General features: G+C 43.1%; 1 protein-coding gene across 2 annotated transcripts; it reads right to left on the bottom strand.

Annotated features, from left to right (window-relative positions):
• Window positions 1-3,015: 3,015 nt before the first annotated feature.
• NIPA1 (NIPA magnesium transporter 1) lies at window positions 3,016-14,847 on the bottom strand. 2 transcript variants are annotated; one of them, XM_040584825.1, is made up of 5 exons: window positions 14,437-14,847; window positions 11,155-11,202; window positions 7,158-7,248; window positions 5,697-5,857; window positions 3,016-4,394 (listed from the first exon to the last, which is right to left on the bottom strand). In XM_040584825.1, exons 1-5 carry the CDS (start codon window positions 14,594-14,596, stop codon window positions 3,883-3,885), a joined length of 972 nt encoding a protein of 323 aa, XP_040440759.1. In that variant the 5' UTR covers window positions 14,597-14,847; the 3' UTR covers window positions 3,016-3,882. The 2 variants fall into 2 exon arrangements, with proteins under 2 accessions (XP_040440759.1, XP_040440760.1); XM_040584826.1 differs by lacking the exons at window positions 11,155-11,202; window positions 14,437-14,847 and adding an exon at window positions 9,480-11,124.
• Window positions 14,848-20,595: the final 5,748 nt, after the last annotated feature.

Here is a 20,595-nt window from a genome sequence, read left to right as displayed (position 1 = left end):
CTTCAAATATAAACCCTCTATTTTTAAAATAAAATGGAAACCTAAGCCTCAGCTTCTAGTGTTCCAACAGATTAATCCAGTGTTTTCATTTTTCAGTGCTAGTCACTTCAGAGAAACATGTATGTTCAATATAAACCAAGATAATTAATAGGAAGCGTCACTTGCCAAACTGTGATATGACAGGTTCTTATTAATGTTAGTTGCAGCTCGCTAATAAATAGGTTCTATTTACACATACAGAGTCCTGGAAAGTCAGTACAGCAGATAATTTGTTTAGATATTTTTTCTTCTTTACATAAGTATTTAAGGTGTAACAAACTTTTTTTTTTGGTTGTATCAAAAAGGTTTCTACTTTCCTACTGAACATTTGAGAGATTTGTGTGTTTGACACCTAATAAAGATTGTGACTGACACATGTAAATCCTCCATACACTGAAGGGATAATGATCAAAAATCTATCTTCAAGTGAGTACCAAGTAAATATGTTTGACAAATAGAACAGAAGCCAGAAATACGGAGTGAAACGCCTTTCGTATGGATTTGAATTTAATTCAAATACATCCCACCACTGTCATGAGTCCACTTTTTGTATGTGTAGCCTCTCCCACTCCTACTTTGGAATCAGAACTGAAGTCATCTGGCTCACAGCTATCAACAGACATAATGCAAAGAGAACATGAAAAGGGCAGACCCATGAAGGACACCAAAGCTCAGGAGACAACTATGCACATTTGCTCCCTGAGATGATGGAACTCTGCTATCTTATTCAAAGTGCTTACTTGCCAGAGGGGTGAAAAAAAACCAACGAACCACCAGAGGGAATGGCTAAAATTCAACTTCAACAGTGCCTCCTTTTAAATCAGAAAAGCAACGGGACTAAAAAGGTAGGACACCTAGAACGAGGAGGGCATGGGATGGAGGGGGGAAGAATCATGCCAACAGTGACAACAGAAAATGGTAATATTTTTCTAAAGTTAGAAATTAACTGATCCAGGTACAGCAGAACTGAAAAGAGCGCTGCTATATACTGAACAAAGTAGCAAAATTAAAGGTTTCCATTTTTTAGCATTCATGATGTAAAAGGCTGCAGATATAAAGGATGTGCAAGGCCACGAGAATTTTTTTCACGTTATGTGCTGGCTTTTGACATTTCTGTTTTAAACAATGAAGTTAACTAGACTCTTCCAGAAAGCTTATCACAGATGAGGAGCAGCTGGGGAGAAGCGAAGGAACCTATGCAGACATTTATCAGCTGTAAGGATGGTCAGAGGACCACAGAACATGGCTGCTACTTTATTCTTACTCTGCATAGTGAGCGCTTATCAAGTAAACATGTGTGTGTGGTGTAGAAGATGGCAAGGTTTAGACAGGGCAGTCAAAATTATTTTGGATCTAATATTTACTACTAACTTGCATATGCACCTAACATACTAAGATAGGCACTTTCTAAATAAATAGGAGTGAATTTTAAAACAAAACAAGACGAACAAATATGGCCAAAGGAGGACTAAGATGAGACCACAATCATTTCCATTCTGATCTAAAGATTTGCACAGAAGTCTTCAGCAATTAAAGGCTAGTACCAAACCAACAGGCAACTCATGAACTCTGAATTTGAAATGACAACTTGACTGCTTCAGAAAACAGCTAATACTGTTTTAAAGAGTAGGTCACAACAGGTCTCATAACCTATGTACAATTTCAGTTTCAATCAGAAAAAAGGGAATTAATATGACAAAACGTAACTGTCTACTGAAAACCAAGATACCATCTTCCAATCAATAATGGAACAGGTTAGTTTTAACCAGCTTTCACAGTCCAATCCACCTCATCTACAATCCTCAAACTTTCTGGAAACCATACATAACATGTAAAGGAGATGGCCTTTTCTCTGTGAGGGCTGTTTCATTTCACCGAGATACCTAGCTTCTGTGCTGACCTATAACAACGTGTTTCTGGCAACTCAAGAGTGATTCAGCTGCAATTTGGAGTTATAAAACAAGCTTCCAAATAACATAGTGGGGCTCTTACTCCCTCAGAACAGTCCCTTCAGATTACTAAATCTTTAGGGTTCACTGTTCACAATTATTGCTGTCATGAGAAGGGCTTATAACATTGCTTTTAAATGAAAACAGAGGCTGAGTTTTAAGGTAACATTAATTCAGGTCAACAAAAGACATCACGAGAGTGAACAGTATTACTTCGCATTAACTAACTTCTGCATTCCTGTCACCCAGACACAAAGCTACATTCACAATTTCTCGATAGTGTCACGAACTTTTTCAAATACTGTCTTGTAATCATGTTGCGGTTTTCATTTGTCTCAAGAGACCTTCTGAACTAGAGATGTTGAGTTCCACTGTACTCTTCCATTTTGTATTTAAATGGAGATAACATTCATTACTTTTCAAGCTTTCCTTACAAGCATTTGTCTCATGATGTTTTAAAAACCAAATATAAGTAGAACATGAAAATTAACTATTTCTTTCTTTGACAGATCAATATTCTCTAAATGGTTTACACCGTTCAGAATCATTCCAATCATAGCTTAAGCTGTGCTACTTGTAAAAATATTATGGCTGAACTGTTCACAGAAGTCTGTAAATTACTGGATCTGAATGTATACCCCTGTTGGTTTTCAGAAGGTCAGCTCCCTACGCTTTTCCAGTCTTTAACCTCCTTTTCCTACATTACGAGAGGATTGGACCAGCTTTTTTGGAGCTATGAGAAAACTCGTGCTCTTCTCTCTCAAATTTAATTTTTTGTGGTCCCTGCTTATTAGCTACTTCACAAAATGGTTTCCTGTATTTAGTCACTTAACTAAAATAAAGGTATGCTGGACTGCTTTAAACAGTCCCCCTGTAGATTATTTCTTCCCTTTAGGGTGATGGGTTTTTCAGAAGCTGTCAAGGCATCTAAGGGTTTCAGTTCAGGTCTGTAAATTCTTCCGAAAACGTGTGGCTCCTTCTGGATGCTTTATATGTTTAGAATTTGAATACAGTCCAATATTATAGACAGTGAAATAAAAAAAATACATTCACATTTATGCAGTAATTTTGGATTACAAAGGCACTGAAATAGTTCTGAGCCACCATATAGGCAATGGGTCTGTGCATCATTTCCACATCCTTCACAGTCTTCCTGTCTGCTCCCAATTAAAAACTCTCAGATGAATAAAGTATGTCTTAATGCACGTGAATTACAAAGAAAAATGCATACCTGGACACTACTATCAGCTGATAAGTAATTAGTGAAAGATTTTTAAGGGTCCACTGCTCTGTGTAAAGAATTCAATTTGAAACTCCCCAGTGTCTTCACCGCATAGCAGACCAACTTGCCAAAACAGTCACTAAAAGGGACAAGTTTGCAGTCCACGGTTCAACCAACAATTGCCTCAGAATTCACAGCCTTGATGGTGAACACATTGCTATGTTGAGATTAACAACTTGTCCCACTCACTTTCCCCCCCCACTATATTTTAAGGTATATATCACTCATGAAAGGTGTCAGATTGAGTGCATTAGAAACTGATGTTCTCTGCCCACAGAAACAGTACCTCACAAGCCACAATGCAAGCTTTCACAAACAGGTCTGTCAGAATATCCCCAGATCTTTTTTACTGGATTACCTTTTACAGTAAGGAAATACATTGGTCTCTATGCTGACTCAATCAGTGGTTCCAATTAAGGTCATTTATTGTGTTGACTGGGGTACATGGACAACTGTTCCTTTGAAACTGGATGGAGCCTCCAATTCATTTCACGTAGGCCACCAAATTGTCACAGGGTAACTACCAACCTGAATCATATTTGAATCAGTGACCTAGAAATGAAAGGCTCTGCATCCTTCCCTGAGCCATCCAGTTTCCCCTCAAAAATTATTTTAATCTGTCTTCATGTTAGGTTTATTTAAATCCCCAATATTGAAGTTGAATTCCTTGAAGACTTGTATAAGAACAATTCCAATAGATACTGTGGTGAAACCACAAGCCATTCCCAAGAAATCTACCACTCCTACATTACTCCATTCTCTGAAAAGGATGGCTGAAGCCAACAGGACTAGGGTGGTAAACACAACATAGTAGATGGCACCAAACACAGAGGAGTCAAAACATTCCAGTGCCTTATTGATGTATCTGAACTGAATGATAATGCTACATCCTAATACTGCCAGAAGTACCAGACATAGGTACAGAGCCCTTTGACTTGATGGGTTATTATGAAAGATGTCTTGAGCCGCCAGCCCAATGCCTTTCGTGCTGGGAACAGTGAAACTGCCCAACAGAGAACAAATACTGATGTAAACCATGATATTAGTAGGTCCATGAGCTGGAGCTATCCAGAAGATAAGCAGGAGAAGCATTAGCAGCACTATGCAGAGATAACCCACGAAAACTGGAAAACAAAAAGAAAACAAGGTAATAGCAAGGTGAAAACTCTTAGCCTTCTAAAGATTTTGACAGGCAAATCATGTTGTACCAGCGAACTTCATATATACAACAGGATTAAGATTTGCTATTGAACAGAGGTCCATTCCAGATCACTGAGCTTTTAAGAGTTGTTGTGGGCACCTGCAACTGAAGATGTTGTTCTGTTCTTTGGGTAAAACAGATCATCATGTAGTAAAATACACACTGTTGCAGATTTGAACTGGATTTAAGATGGCTTTTTAAATTTTATTCTCTCTTGCATCAGGACTATACTCCTTAAAGCCCCCTGTGAGAGACAGCAGTGATAACACCTCATTCATAACCAGTGCAACAGAGCATGATAGGTGGATCCAGCAAAGAACTTAAAGTTAAGATCCCATTGAAGTGAGCAAGATGAGTATGGACAAACTGGAAGGCCCTATCATTTACATAATAGCATCAGTATACAGATTAGACTGATGAAAAACAATTCATGCTTTACAGTTTTAAAGAAATTAATTTCCAATTAATTTTGGTCAGATTGAAACGGTAAATTTAGATCAAGGTATTTGTTTTCTTTTCTTTGTTTGCACATTTTTCGAATAGTTGACGTTACTAGGTTTGAGTTTCTCTCACCTAAAGCAATTAAAGGAAATAACAATAGTTGGCAGTTTAGCTCTTATGCAAGAAAAATAAAAGTAGATTTGGCACATATTAGCACTAGTATGTGTCCTCCAGCAGCTAGTGAGGCTTCACATTCTCTGTGAGAAAGAACAGGCATTTCAGCATATGTCTCAACAGTCTATTTCTACACACCTTTATTGTGCAAAGAAGTCTGCTTGGAACATAACTGGTATCTAGCATAAACTTTTAATAAAAAAAGAAAATGCAGAATTAAAGAACAAGAGACAATCAGCATTTTTGTTTTGCATAAGATAGCTTAAATTGAGATCCTAGAACTGTACCCTTCATCTCTAAGTAGCAAGATACACTTTTTCATCATTTTAGAAAAATACACAAGTTCAAATGGCCATTGTTCTGAGCTTGCTGCACAGGATAATGCTTTCAAAAGTACCCACATTTTCCTTTCTGCACACATGTATCCCAGCGATGTTCCAAGTACAGCAAGGCATCATTTTCCTGCACAAAAGCTGTACTGGTCTGTCTCTGTCAATTGACTTCTTCACAAGTCAATTTTCCTGACTGGTAGAAGTGGTAAGCCCCTTCATCTTAAGCGCTCTTGATCAAACTCACAAAATCATTATGAGTTAATAAAAGAACAAAGTACCTGGATTTGTAAGCTTCTCTTCAAGCTCAGCCTGAGTCGTTACACTCTCGGACTTTGGGGAATGGATGATGAGAACAACAGACCCAGCGCAGCTCAGCAAACATCCCAGCTTGCCAAGAATGTTCAGTTTCTCTTTCAGTAAGTAAGAAGCTAAAATGGACCTTTCACAAAGAGGAAGAAAATTAAAAGTTTGACTACATTCTGTTAATAATGCTCTAACAGTGATGCACCACATGAATTTCCCTCTTAAAGGGATAGTATCAAATGTTGATGGATCATGACCAAATGTTGGTGGATCCTCAAAATGCATTTCTGAGTTATTTTAAGAAAGATTTATGTAGTCGCAGTCCTACTCAATCCTTGATGCCTCCTGCCAGGAAAAACAACAACGAAACCCCCCAAAACACAACAAAAAGCCCAGGCACAACACCCCAAAGAACACCAGCACACCACCTCCTCCAAAAAGAACCCAACCCCCCCAAACCAGGCATCTGACACCCGAGACAGATATCTACCCATTAACAAATTGGTAAGCTGTCATGAAGCCCCATTTTACAGGTGCTGAGCAGTCATGAGATAAAAGTGACCTTTGGTTACAAAGAACACAGGACTCTGCTTAGACACCCAGCTGACCAAAATACACAAAATTATGTGGCTTAGGACAAAATAGTGGGTGGTAAGTAGAGCACCATCAATATGCTGCTTAGTGTATGAAACTAAAGACAGCACGAAGCCCATAGAAAGCAATCTACACTCTGAAACAGATGACCAGTGCAGTCAGATGCACAGTTCAGCAGCCAACAGCAGCCAACAGAAAAGTCTCGAGGCAGCGCACAGCTTTGTTTCTGAAGAATTGTACTTCTACACTGCAGTAGTTTCACAGCTGTAAGTCTAGCTATTCACAAAACGTTTAGTTGCATAATTAAACTCCTTTTAAGGAACACTCACTGCATTTTTTGTTCCCCCCACCGACCCCATGAATATAACACTCAAGAAGCTGGGGGCGTGCATATGCAAGGGACTCCCTTGCTTCAGGAAAGAGGCCAAATCCAATTAAATGGGAATCAGCATCAATAATCACGTGGGCTGTGGAAAGCAGGGGAGAGAAAGAACGTGAGACAAAAGGAAAGATCTACATAGTAAGGGAACTGCGAGTAAGAGAATAGGCAGAAGAGTCCAGAATAACCACAGTGAAGAGGAAAAAAAAAAGTTTATCTGTTCCAGATCATAGTGTTAGTTAAACCAGAAGATACTCAGGAACGCCTTCTTCACTATTGCCTCCCCCAGCTTCCCATCCCACCGCTTTGCTGGGGTAAATAGGAAAATAGGACATTGTAACACATCATTAACAGCCATAAGCCTGTTATCTTCTCAGTGGACCTCCAGTGATCACTGAATCTATCTGACATTTTATTAAACAGTAACAACATTCAGATAAGAACAAGAAAAGCAAACTCTTACCCAAATGGAACGCCAAGAGCTCCCAAGGGCGTCACTAGCACAGTTGGGACTGCAGTGTAGGCCAAGAAATTCCCTATTTGACCCAGGGCCACTGCCAAGAGAACCAGAAATAAGCCTTTAAATCCCTTTGTAAAAAGCAGCAATGAAAACTTACCCAATACTGTTTGGGAAAGACTGACCTAACTAGAAAACAGATGTTACAGATTTGCTTAGCTCTGTTAATTTTGCACTTAAACAAAATGACTGGAATTTTTCTATATTTTAAAATTATTTTTTAATATAAGATTTATATTTGCTACACAAGAAGATCCAAGAGAGCACAGTAAATCTCATTTAACTTATAAATAAGACTATGACTTAGAAACACTCATGGATTGCACTCACATATTTATATAAGGAAGGCTAAAAGTACAAATAACCCATGATTTCATCTTTAGAATGTGCATACATGTAACTTGGTTACAGTTCCTAACAGCAGTGTTACCTTGGGGGCGGGGCGGGGGGGGGGGAGGAGCACATGGAAGAAATAAGGACAGTGCTGAGGAAAGGCATCTACTAATGAAATACTAAGCACATGCGTGAGGGCTTTTTAACACACAGTAGGCCACATTAAATTTTCACAACACTATATAACATCAAAAGTGATTCAGGACCACGGTAAAAAGAAGAGATCCCTGACAATTTATAGTAACAGCCTCACAGTCATATTCTTTTCTTTCCCCCAATAAAAGCAAATTCCAAGAGGTACCACACTATTGCACACCACAGCTTTGATAAACAGTTCGTGTGTTCAAGTTTTCAGTTAAAGAAGAAAAGATGGATGATTTTGCAAGTGCTGGCAAGTTCATAACAGGGCAATGCGATGCTTGCATAGTTACAGGGTCTGTGGTAACTGGCAAGAACCTTGAGACTGAACACAAACTACATACGGCTCAAATTTCCAGATGATGTTAAAAGCCATTATCTGTATTTCAAAACACTTCAAGAATCCAAGCTGTCTTTATACTCAGGCTGTCATTGCCCTTGACTATCAAATATCATTACCATCATCCTGTTTTTTACGCCTGCAAAGCACTGTGCAAACATTAATTAATTTACCAAATTAGCTCACATTAGCAGTAGAGCTGAAGACCTGTGTAACCTACAGGAAACATGAAGGGGACAAACAAACTTACAAAACTGCAGAGTATGGCAAAATTATACTAATTCAATTCACTGAGGCTTTCCCTACGTGCAGGAGTGAGCCAGAGAAGTTAATGAGCAGCATTTCTGGAGCACAAGAATTGGTGATGGTCTTCCTGCCCCAGGAACAGAGTAAATCAGCTATGAGGCTCAGGCTTGTTTTCCGTAGATATATGTGGCAGCTTTGGCATTATCTTCAAGGCATCTGAAGGCACTGGGGCAGATCTTGCACAGAGGACAGGTCACTGCTGGCACACTGTGTTTCTGCAGGTTACAATACATTTCTAATTGACTGACAGAAGGTTGCTTTTTTTGGAGGTCAGGCACTTTAGCTTTCTGTTGGAAGAGTCCTAACAGATGGTACCAACACCAACCCATAAATTAGGTCTCTGAAGCTTCAGTCAAACTGCACATATTGTAAGGCAACTGAACTTACCAGAGGTTTTCAGTACCACCATGGAGTAATAGTAAGTCTCTTTCTACCACAAATGACAGACCAGGACTGAATTAAGACCGATTAAAAAAAGAATCTCAGTAATTGTTACCATCTAGCTGATGTTGAGGACTTTTGCTGCACACCTATCCAGTCCTCTCTGGACAGAAATTCCTCTCTAGATACCTCAGTGCTCTAAGTCAAGACTCTGCTTCAGTTCCTGAAGGCACACCAAGCTGTAAATTTGCTAAAGGAATACTAATATCCCCAAAGTTATTGCAACACAAAACTTCATGCACACTGGTATGTCTACATTAGCAAGGAGACCAGCAGTAGACCTGTACAGCAAAGACGCCTGCTCTATGAATGTCAGGGGGTTTATTTCAGACTAACTTCAGCCTGCTCCCATGGACTGAAAGTCTGTTTGGAGCTGGTGTGCATTAGGTATGTTCCTAGAGTGCATCTTCCAGCCTAGTTTCATCTTAAAAGTCCAGTTCAGGAGCTACAAGACTGCTCAACAATGTAAAAAAATCCCAGTCTGTGGAGACAAACAGGAGATGCACTTCACAAGTGTATTTCCCCACCTGCAATAAAGCACTAACATAGATGTATCCACTATAAAAGCCAGCCGCATCTACACTGCTGTCAAAACCTGCACTGAAACTAATTAATTAGCCAATTAATTAGTTTAATGCTCATTGAAATACCTGTACACATGCTGCAATCACTCTTTTGACTACAGTGTAAGAAAAAGTCCCTCAGCAGAATCTGTAGCCCTTCCTTTGAAGTCTTCAGTAATCCAGTGGATCATCCCAAGGCCCCAGAATGGTTAGGCAGTGTTATGCTGAGTCAGCATGCCAACACAGAACTGCTTGTTCACCATCTGAACAAATATCGTGAAAATAAGTTGATAGAGTTTATGTGGGTTTTGTTAGTCATCCAAACTCCAAATGCCCTGCTGGAGAGAATTATGTCAGCTGTTATAATCTCACCCAGATAACTGGGGAAATCGCTAATTCCGCAAACATCGCCTTTCTCTGCATCCCACAGGTGCCTACCTGGCCCTTGCTATCGCTGTTTGTGACATTGTTGCAGTTCTGAATCTATAATATCTTCAAGCAATTCTTCCCTTGTTCCTCTGTAAACTTGCTGAGACTTTGTTTTTGAAATATCTGCACCTAGCTACTGGACAAAAGCCAACTGATATCATTCCCTTCGGCTGTTTTGCCTTCATTCGATTTGGTCAGCTCTTTTAAGCATGAAATAGTTTTCTCTGATTCACCAAGATAAACTCCTGTAATTATAACCTCTCTGATTTTAACTCCTTCTGCTTGGAGATCCAAGATGGGAGCCTCACGAGTGATAAATGACAGCGATTAATGCACAGATTTATTGCTACTTAGGCAGTATTGATCCCAGCAGAGGAGGAAGCTGACACAGAACTACCTAAACGCAGGTTAAATTAGCTGAGGACTTTCCTCTGAAGTCTGTTGGCTCCTACACTTGCTGTGAACTTTATCCTTCAATAGATCTACCAGTTTTCTTTCCTTTTGCATAGCTTGAGGACAACAAAATCAGAAAGTTACCTTGCTGTCAAGAAACAAGGGGCACAACTAGACTCACGTACTTCTCAGAAACAGCATCAGGATGTTTCAAAATAATTCGCAAGAGGCTAGATTAGGGTTTCAAGGTGGGCTGTGGAGTATGATTTTAAGCTCATGAGTTAACTAGGGCTGAACTGCAAGAGGAGAAAGCCAGCTGCTCCCCATGCTCTGGATTCACATCAGAGAGGGAATTTAGTGTGAGCAGAGTTTACAAAGATACTAAGAGTAAAATTACACTGATCCCATATCAGCACCACACCAGGCTTCATATTAATCTTGTAGATTAAAAGCAAAACTGAAACTATCTGTCAGATGAGAAATCAAAAAGATTTTTTTTTTGATTGAGGCTGGCTAAGTGCTTTCTGATCTAAAAAATAACATGTGCTCAACAAGCCCTTTTGGGCAGAGTGACAATTTCTTATTCAGCTTTGAGTTTTATTAAAAACTGAGCAGACCAGTGCAATCCAGAGACACAAACAGCGCAGGAACCCAGAGTCAGAGCAGCGTGTGGCTTCCAGAGGCTGCAAGTACCAGATGGTTTGGAAATGCAGAAAGATGTCTGACTCAGGTTTGTCCCAGCTCTTTGCCTTCTCAAACACTATCAGCCACAGTAGCCAGAGTAAGAGTTTACTAAAGGTGGGGTATTTCTGAGGGATGAGAATTTTGTGACAAGCAAGCATGAGATTCAAGATGAGAACCTCAATTTCCCGATGTCTCATTTCACCATCTAAGTGCAATTTCTCCCTTCAATAAAAATCAAACCTTTTAAGATACTTACTTGCAATAGTGCCAGACCACCATACTATATCTGTTAAGTACGAAGTACCTGGAAGAGGAAGTATAGGAAGACATATTAGAAAAATATAAAATTGCAATATTGGAACTACAAACCAGAACAATTTCAACAGTCTCAACTATTGAGAACCTTCATCTTAACCCTGTTCTTCAAGGCAATGGAGTGAGAGGAAAAAAGAGAGGATGCTCAGATTTGGCCTAAGTGTCCAAGTTAGATCTTAAGGCAACTTATTAGTCAGAAGTTCTGATTTCCAATTTGAAGTACCTATGTGATGCTAATGCAGTATTACATAGAAGAGCATCCAAAACATCACCAAATGCATTTGAAGATGACATCTAAAATTTAAACGTACAGATTAGAACCACCGCTAGGAGAATGGGAAACCTATGGAAACAAAACATGATTTGCACCAATTAGGTTGCTAATATAACCTCAGTGAAACTGTAGCAGAGAAATTGTTTTGGCATGCAGTTTTGGCAGTACCACAGTGTGAAACGATCCTCCTGTATTTGAGCACTGGAAAGTGCTACGACTGAAACTTCTGAATTCCTGACGTACTGCCCTGTTTCAAAGAGAGGAGTGAAAACTCTGGATTGTCCTTTAGTGCCTCCCAAGCTCCAGGATGATTATTTTCACTGTCAGGTTATAGGCTCTTGCCATGAGATGCACCAAGGGAACCTGTGCACCATGTTTTCTAAGTCCTGCTTCTGTCGAACATCAAGGCTAATGACTGCTTACCAACCTAAAGCCCAGCCTTCACCAAGCATGACCTTCACCAAGCATCATGTTCTGCTCTTATGTTCTGCTCCTCTTTCTAGCAATTCAGCTATGCATTTATTTGGAAAGATGCTCTCTCAACAGCTGCTGAAGCTATATGCAGTACTGTACCTATGCTGAAATCCCAAATGAAAGAAAACCACAATAATCTATAAGTCTGGAGATGTATAAAATATTAAGCACTTAGAAATCACACTATATAATTGAAATGAGATAGAAAATGACTAATGAAAATGGCCAGCTTTAGAGTGGGTGCAATCATTTTTTAGACTTTTGTTATTGCATATAAAATAAAACCACTGTTGGGGGCACAAATTACAGAAAATATTGACTCAAGAAAGACAACTTTGCAAAATATTTGTCATCCGTGGCTGTTTCTGTCGAAGCAAGGATTACTAATTGCATTGATACTATATTATTGATTCAAGAGAGAAGACAAAAAAAGACTCCATGTACCTCCTTGTTAATTATACAACACCTACTGAAACCAATGGAAAAAAAGACATCATCTGACACTATCTCGGGCTCGCAGCTCCGACTGCTAGATTCAAGACAGAACCGTGCTGGTTCACACCATTAAACAGAGAGAAGCCTAGGGTATTTCCCTGGACGTCTGCACACTGAGCACGGCAATAGGAAACACTACAAATTGCTCGGCAAGACATGCAAATAAACACCAGCGATATCTTCAAAACAGGATGTTTTACAGCTGCCAGAGCAGGCACACGGCCTTCACCCACTTAACCCACTGCTCCACTGAAAACTCTTCAGGAGTAATTAGACTCCGCTAAACTGCAAACCAGAAACTTCCTCCAACTGCCCTGGGATGGAAAGTCATTCCTTTCTCTCACACTCCCTCATTGTTTCCCTTACAAAAAAAAAAAAAAAAAGGTTTGTATTTATAATGCAAACACGATCTCTCTGCAGACCATAAAAGTGTATTACAGCCATCTTGGAGGGAAAGGGAGACTGTGCTGGCAAAACAGTCATTTGTCTGAGGCCCTTAACCGTAAGGTTATTGCACAGAAGGCAAAAAAAGCTCATTAGATCAGGCTGCCTGCTAGTAGCAACATAGTTGCAAGCTTGTTCTGCTCTACCGCATCCACCCTGAACACGCCAGATGCAGCACCCACTGGAAACACACTGCTGCCTAACACTAACCATCTCAAAGACATGTTCGTGTGTACATATATATAGATAAATATATTAATTTTTTTCCTTTACATACATACACATAGAGAGAGAAAATACCTAGCACGTCGTGGTCACTAAAAAGGATTTGTTTGTAAGAAAGAGTTCCCAGAACCTATGGACACGTGCTCATACACAGACACCATCACCTACAGAACAGCTACTGACCACAGATACGCAATTCAGAGGCCTGACGCAACCTGTGAGGCCTCACACAACCTGTGTTTACAACTTTCCCCTCATGTAACAGTGCAGTTTTAAGAACAACCAAATATATTGCATTTTCCTATATTCAAAGCATCGAGATACAACTAGCAAATGCTATTCAGAGGCTACATGCTTTGAGGAGCACCAGTTTCAGAATAAAATACAGAAGATCTTCATACTCTGTGAATTTACAGCTTTGTTTTGGCTAAACTGCCCAGATTGCACAGTCAGCTCCTGACTGTTAATCTCGGGAAACAACAATGAGGTATGGGATTTCAATCTGAAAAATGAAAGAAAGACATGGTTTCACGTTGCTGGTGTGCTTCCCATCCCTACAAAAAGGAAACCACCACGTGACTGATGGCACTTATCGCCCGTGTCCGTGGAAGAGCCAGAATAAACAGGTGACGAGGCGTGCTGGCGCAGTTGGTGGCGAGAAACTATGGGAGCCAAAGCGAGGGGTTGCAAAGTCCCGCAAGCCCATGGCAGCGCCGCAGGAGCGACACGCGTGTGCACACACAGCGGCCCGGCCCCGGCCGCACCGGGAGCTGTTGCTGACGGCCGCGGTAACCGGCCCGCGCCGCTCGCCACCTGCCGCCCCTCGCCCGTTCCTCACACCGCTGCCGCCCCCTCCAGCCGGCGGCCTGCCGTGCCGAACGCGCTTAGGGTGATGCACCACGGCCGGCTCGCCCAGCCCTGCCGCCCGGAAGGTGCCCCCCGCTCCAGGCGACACCGCCTCCCCCCCGGCAGAGGGTCTGCCCCGACCCAGGGAGCCTGTCCCGCGGAGGCCCCGCTTGCCCTCCGCGGGCCGGGCCCGGCGGCTGCCCCCGGCTCTCTCCCGCCGGGCCGGGCCGGAGCCGCCGCAGCGCGGAGCCGCCGCGGTCCTTCCGCGGGTGCTGCGCAGGGGCGAGCGGAGGGAGCGTCCCCGGGGCGGGCGGCTCCCGGGCGGGGGGACCCGTCCCGCGCGGTGCCGGCGGCGATTCTCCGGAGACCGGGGAGAGGCGGCGGTGCGGAGGGAGCGGGAGGCTGGGAAGCCCGGGGGAGGAGGGGGCGCTCCCGCCCGCCGCCACCGCAGCGCCGGGCCCCTACCTCGCCCGCGGGCCCGCACGATCCCTTTCTTCTGCAGGACGAAGGTGGAGCCGTTCACCAGGCTGGAGACCACGGCCACGCTCAAGCCCAGCGACACGGCGGCGGGGCCGGGGCTCTGCGCTGCCCCCTCGCCCGCTGCCGCACCGACCGCCATCCGCATCGCCCCGCCGAGAGCTGCTGGCACGGCGGCTGCCCGGGCCCAGCGCACCCGGCAGCGGCTCCTGCGCCGGGACCCGCCCTGCGCTGCGCTGCGCCGCGCCGAGCCGAGCCGAGCTGAGCTGAGCTGAGCTGCGCGACCCGCCCCGCCGGGGGCGGCTCCGGGCGGGCACCGGCGGCAGCCGCGGCTGCTGGCGCCCGTCCCGCGCGGGGACGGCAGCAGGATGACGTCATAGCAAGGGCATTTCTCCCCCCTCAGCCGCCGCTCTGACGTCACGGCTCTGTGGCGCCCTTCTCCGCACTGGCACCGCGGGGGGCGAGGCGGCACGGGGCGGAGCGCTGCCGTGCCGGCCCCGGTGCTGCTGCTGGCGGCCCGCAGCGGCTTGGGGCGCGGGTGCGGCTCCCTGGCGGGGGGATGCGGGGCAGGAGCTGCGGCCCCGCGGGAGCGAGCTGCGGGCGTCCGCGGGCCGGGGGGGGGTGCGGGGGGTGCGAGCAGATGCGCGGAGGGACGCGGGCTGCAGGAGCGCTGCCGGGCCGGGGTGCCTCTGCCTTTCCCCTGGGGCTTTTAAAATCGGTGCCGGCTCCCCGGGCCAGCCGAGCGCACGGCGCCTTGTGGCAGCTGGGCTGGAGCGAGCCGAAGGCCACCTGCAGCCCCCGCCCGTGACCCAGAGCTGTGGCTCGATCCGCCCGGCCACCGACGGGGTCAGTGTGCGGGACAGGGCTGGGGACACAGCGAGGGAGCGTGTGGCTACGGACCGGGAAAGCTTGGCTGCTGCCGGGGGTCGTGCACGTTGCCTGAAAGCGGTGGGATCCATAATCACTCCGGTTTTGTCGGGCAGTAAATCCCAGAATCTACATTTATTTCCAGGAAAAAGTTCACTCTCTCCTAATGGCACAGGGTGAGGCTGGCTGCTCAAAATGAGTCGTCCCCCAGCCTCTCCCAGCCATCATTCAGCAACTTCCAGGTTCTGGGAGAGCACAACAGAAATTGTCCTGCCACCCCGGAGAACGGCTGGAGGTCCCTCTGGTAGCAGCACCCCTGGGCCATCATGGGGCCACTGGTCTCTCTTTGAGAGAATTTAGTCTCTCGAAGCATGAAGTGCTGAGCTGAAAGCAATCTTCCTTGCTAGGCAGAAGTATTTTGTAGCATGTACTTCACTGCAGTTCTTATCATTCCCAGATGAGTGTTGAAATAAATCAATCGATAAATGGATTACTGTGGCAATATCCACTGAAGGAAAGGGGATATGGTATCTTGGCTTGGTGTAAATGAAAGTGGACATTTTTGTCTTTATAACTATTGGGCATAGTTCTTAGCATAACATTTAGCATCCCCAGGGAATAGGAGTTTAGAGAAGAGGCAACCCACTGAGAATGTTTCTCTTGTTAGCATGTTTCTCAGTTTGCCTACGCTGCTTTAGGTGGCTGTCCTAGGAAGGCACGGGAAGGCTGCAAGAGTCTTTTGTTCAAGTTTAATGGCAAGATGTAATACTTATTGCAGTATTGCCCATATTTTCACTTAGGTTGCTTCATCAGGTCATTGTATTAATATTGAATGCTATAGAAGAGAGGATTCATCCTTGTGAGACTCACAAGACCTGTAAAATCAGAACACAGGAGGTGGAAGAACAGCTATCCATAGCAACCCTTGGAAACAAAGATAGAGGTGAAGACAAATGCAGGCTAATTATAAATATCCATTTCTGATCTATATACAGCCTAGTAACATGTACGTTGACATTTATTACAGGAAATAATTTGTGCTTGCACAGTGGAAAAATGATATATATTTAACGGCCTCTGCATCTAATTATCAGGCAAGTTTCTAAACAAAGCTCAAACCTGACCAGTTGTTATATTCAAAATCTTTCTCTGGCTGAACCAAGATAAAAACAGGTGCCTGGGAAATCAAAAAATCAGTTTATTTCTCTCTAGCCATGTCATTTTTATCTCCTAATTGTAAAACTTACGTATGCCTTTCTAAAGTACATATTTGGGTAGGTAATGCTAAATACGCTTAATCTGCCTTATTCAGTTAGTTACTATTACACTTGCCATATGATAGATGTAGTGTTCTTAAGGATTAGTCATAGACTAAAGTAATAAGCACAGCACTGATAAATATTAAATTTTCAAATATCTTGAAAAACAGAGCGTGACTTCACTAATGTCTTACGAGATCACTTGATGCAAAAAAATCTGCATTAGCTAGTTTACAAACATTTTGGACCAAAACATAAAGGTACCTTAAAGATAACAGCTATCATAACTTGAATGGAAATTAGATGACCTTTCTTAAACCGTTACATATATACAGTATATAAACTCCTACAGTCCATCTAGTCTTCTGAGACTGAGTTTCATTGTGATAGCATCATTTCTCCTGCTGAATTGTGTCATTGTGTTTTTAGTATTGCAAAACAACATGCTTTGGGTTAGTTGGGCTTATACATTATAATATTGCAGCGTTACTGATGTCACAGCAGTCTGATGTCTCATGAACACACAAATTGCATAGGAGAAAGCTCAGATTTATGCGGTATTTCCTCCAACAAACTCTGCTCCTCTCCATCGGTCTTACCCAACTCCAGTCTGAGCACTGATAGCACATCTAGTTCCGCACTTCTTGGCCACTTACTGCTTAATTCAAGCAATATGTGAGAGCTGGTATAAAAATTGTACAGGGTGCTTTATCAAAGTAGCCAACTCTACTCTGGTAGAGTATGGGTGTTCAGGATTAGTCATGAAGTAAGAGCAGTATTTAATAGACTTATGTAGGGCTCCTACCCAGAGGAAGGGATGAATGATTGAAGTAAGTCTCTTGGAAATGAGTGAGCAAAATTTGTAGAGGTTCCACTCTTTTTTTGCAGTGCTGATGGACCTGTTCTGGTTAGGATGGGGTTTTCCCTGATCTGAAGGGGAAGAAAACTCTGATCTAAAGGATTGTATTTTTTCCTCTGTAATGCCTTGGATTTCCTCTGTTCTGTTTATTTTATGTACGTAAAACTTTTTTTTTTTTTTTTTTTTAATTAACGTGGTGGTTGGTGTTTTATCTAGGCTAGAGGAAAATCAGATCATTCTGTATGAGAACACAGCAGTTGTGCCCAGAAGATAATCTGAAGCTCCTTACAAAATAGCTGGGAGAGCAGGGTGGTAGTTTACCAACAGCTATATCAGACCCTGAGGCAACAGCAGTAATTCTGCTTGGCAGAAGCACCGTAGAGATCCACTTTGCCAGCAATTGAAGCCGTAGGAACTATGACTGCAAAGAAAACGCCAAGAAGACAGTGACAATCCTTGCTATTTTTTCCCGCCCTTGAAAGCCAAAGACCACAGTAAGGGCAGTTATATGAAGCCTTGTGTAATGGTCCACTGAATCTAGGCCTAAAGATGACCTAAAAATCCTTTCTAAGGAGCAGTTGCCTGGAGTATAAAAGTGGCTTTGGTGTAAGTGGGCCATCACTGGTATGAACGGGTCCTGCTTTGGCAAGGAAGTGACTTGAATCTTGGTTGTAATTCAGCTCTTGATTTGCTGTGGGCATCCATACCGGCAGATAGGAGAATGAATGGAAACCTTCTGAAAGCTACTGCACTGCACTCATGGGTCCTGCCAGATTTTTTGCTCTCTGCTCCATTAATAAGGACTTTGTCGACCTGGACCAGAGAAGATAGTGTCAAGTCTTTGGGCCCAGATTTGGGCTTTTAAAGTCCATAATGGTCTTTGTGAAAATAAATGGTAGCACTGAGCTCTACTGCATTATAGACAGTGGCCACATGACTCCTGGAAACATCTGCTGGAGCTGGAACTAAGAAAATCAAGCTCAGCCTTGACGTCTGAAGCTGCAACAAAATGCTGCTCTATAATCCTATCTGCAGTATGAGAGGTCACACAAGCTTCTGTGGTCTCTGTCCTATGAGTTACAAGGTGTACCCAGCTCTCTTCCAGGGCAGAACAACAGGCTGCAAATCAGCACAATCCAGTGCAGTCTGGAGCAGAAAAGTGAGGGCAGGTTAGGTTTCTTTCGTTAAAGGGTCCAAGATTCATGCAGTGGAGCTTGTTATTGATGTGCAATTCTTAAAAGTCTGGTCTGAATGAGTACTGTCACTTTTGCCCATGGAAAACAAATTGCTTGCTAAATGACAGTGGCCACATATAATTCTGGAGTTTTGGAGAACTTCAGCATGCTTCCTGAAGAGATGGTGCAAGACTGATGTTAGGTTGTTGACAGAAAGCATGGTAGGTGTACTGCAAACAGATCATACCCTTTCAGCTCTCCTGTGAGGAAAACAGATCTCTTCAGACAGAATCTGTCCACGCAGCAGGCAGAGGCTAGGCAGCTAGTTCTGATCATGCTGCAGAGAACCCACATTAATTAACATGTCTAGTCACATTTGCTATGTAGAAATCACTTCTAGGTCCTCAGTGACTAGGGAACACAGGAAAAAGCACAGATTTTCCAGTTAATCTTGTAGCATATGATATAGTCCACCTGCATTAGCTGCAAACTCTGACCAGGGCACACTCTTCCATGCTGATTTCCAGAAGCTGAATACACCATCTTCATGTGATGAACATAGTACATGTATACTCTTTGTCTTAAAAGAATGGTGAAAGCCTAGCACATGCTACTAGTCTTTTAGCATGAACCTTTTCAACAACTCTTCTGATGAAGGTATGGTCATCATCCTCAAAAAAAAGAAGGTTCTATCACAATCTTGCCTGTGAAGAATTTGCCTGTCTTTCCCTGTTAATTAGCTGCATTAACTTTCTGCTTCAGCTAAAGGGAGTTCTGGACTGTATTTCAGACTTACAGGTGTTGTCACATTGACATGGTGATCTATGTCACTTCATAAGGTACATACCAAACTAGGGTGTAATAATCATTGCATCACCTGTGGTGGTAGTGACTTCCCATTAAGCTGCTGAATTCAATGAGTAGAGACCAAGTTTTAGGGTGTACCTTGGAGGCTTGGACAAGTCCAATTCTCTCAGGTGAAGAACATCAGAGACACTCCTCTTATTCAAGTAAACTCTCTCATAAGATTTGCTGGGTAGTTCTAACAATATCTATATGGATTTTCTACTGCATTGTTCCTCAGAAAAGAATCTTTTCCAGCAGACGCCATAGGACATATAGCAGTCAGCTGCCAGCTCAGAGATCAATCTTTGTAAGGCTGAGTGCATCCTGTACACCAAAGCCCAAGTTTCCTTGTAAAGTTTATTTTTATATGGGCACTTTGAATGGAGTTTCAAGGCAATATTGTTGGAAGACTGTAAATGCATTGCAATGTATCTGAACTGGATTTTTTTGTTATCAAACTGAGCAATAGGGTACCAATTTCACCATGAGAATAGCCCATATTTAACTACTTGCCTCTTGAAGCTGCACTTTCAACTGACTGTAAACCATTTGCAGACTGTAAACCATTATGCTCCAGGAACCCAGTTATTCAATTCCAGGTGTTTACAATAAGTCACCGTCCTAGTAATATGTTTTATCTACTAAATATGTGCCTTCTCAGTAGCAGAGCTACCTCTCTGACTTCACTCACCATTGCCCCTGAGGGTACAAAGAAACAGCCTATCTGTTCTGGGACAACAGTACTGATAAGCTGGGGTTCCCAGCTAATGGGCTTAAACAGAGTCCTAGCAGGAGAAATGGTGATGGGCTGATGCAAACCATTGCTAGGGAGAGTCTACTAGGCAGTGCATGGTAGAAGAAGGCTTTCCATAAAGCTCCTCTGCTCCAAATCAGAGCAGCTGCAGAGCCAGCTTGCTTAGTAGTTAATATTTACTATTTGAAACCAAGCTGAATATTTAAAACAGACCTGGTAATGAAAGGCAGCTGTGGTAGTTACTTAGCTAAGCTGGAAGGAAACTAATTGGCATAAGGTTAGTCACACTGTGTTTGGCAGATGTTCGGTGTTACTCCGCAATCATCACACATGCTGATCTGCACCTTTTCATAAGACAAGGCTATATTTATATTAAGTGTAACAGTA

Source organism: Falco naumanni, chromosome 2, assembly GCF_017639655.2.
Source record: "Falco naumanni isolate bFalNau1 chromosome 2, bFalNau1.pat, whole genome shotgun sequence".
Lineage (NCBI taxonomy): Eukaryota > Metazoa > Chordata > Aves > Falconiformes > Falconidae > Falco > Falco naumanni.
This window is presented reverse-complemented; position numbering and strand designations above follow the sequence as displayed.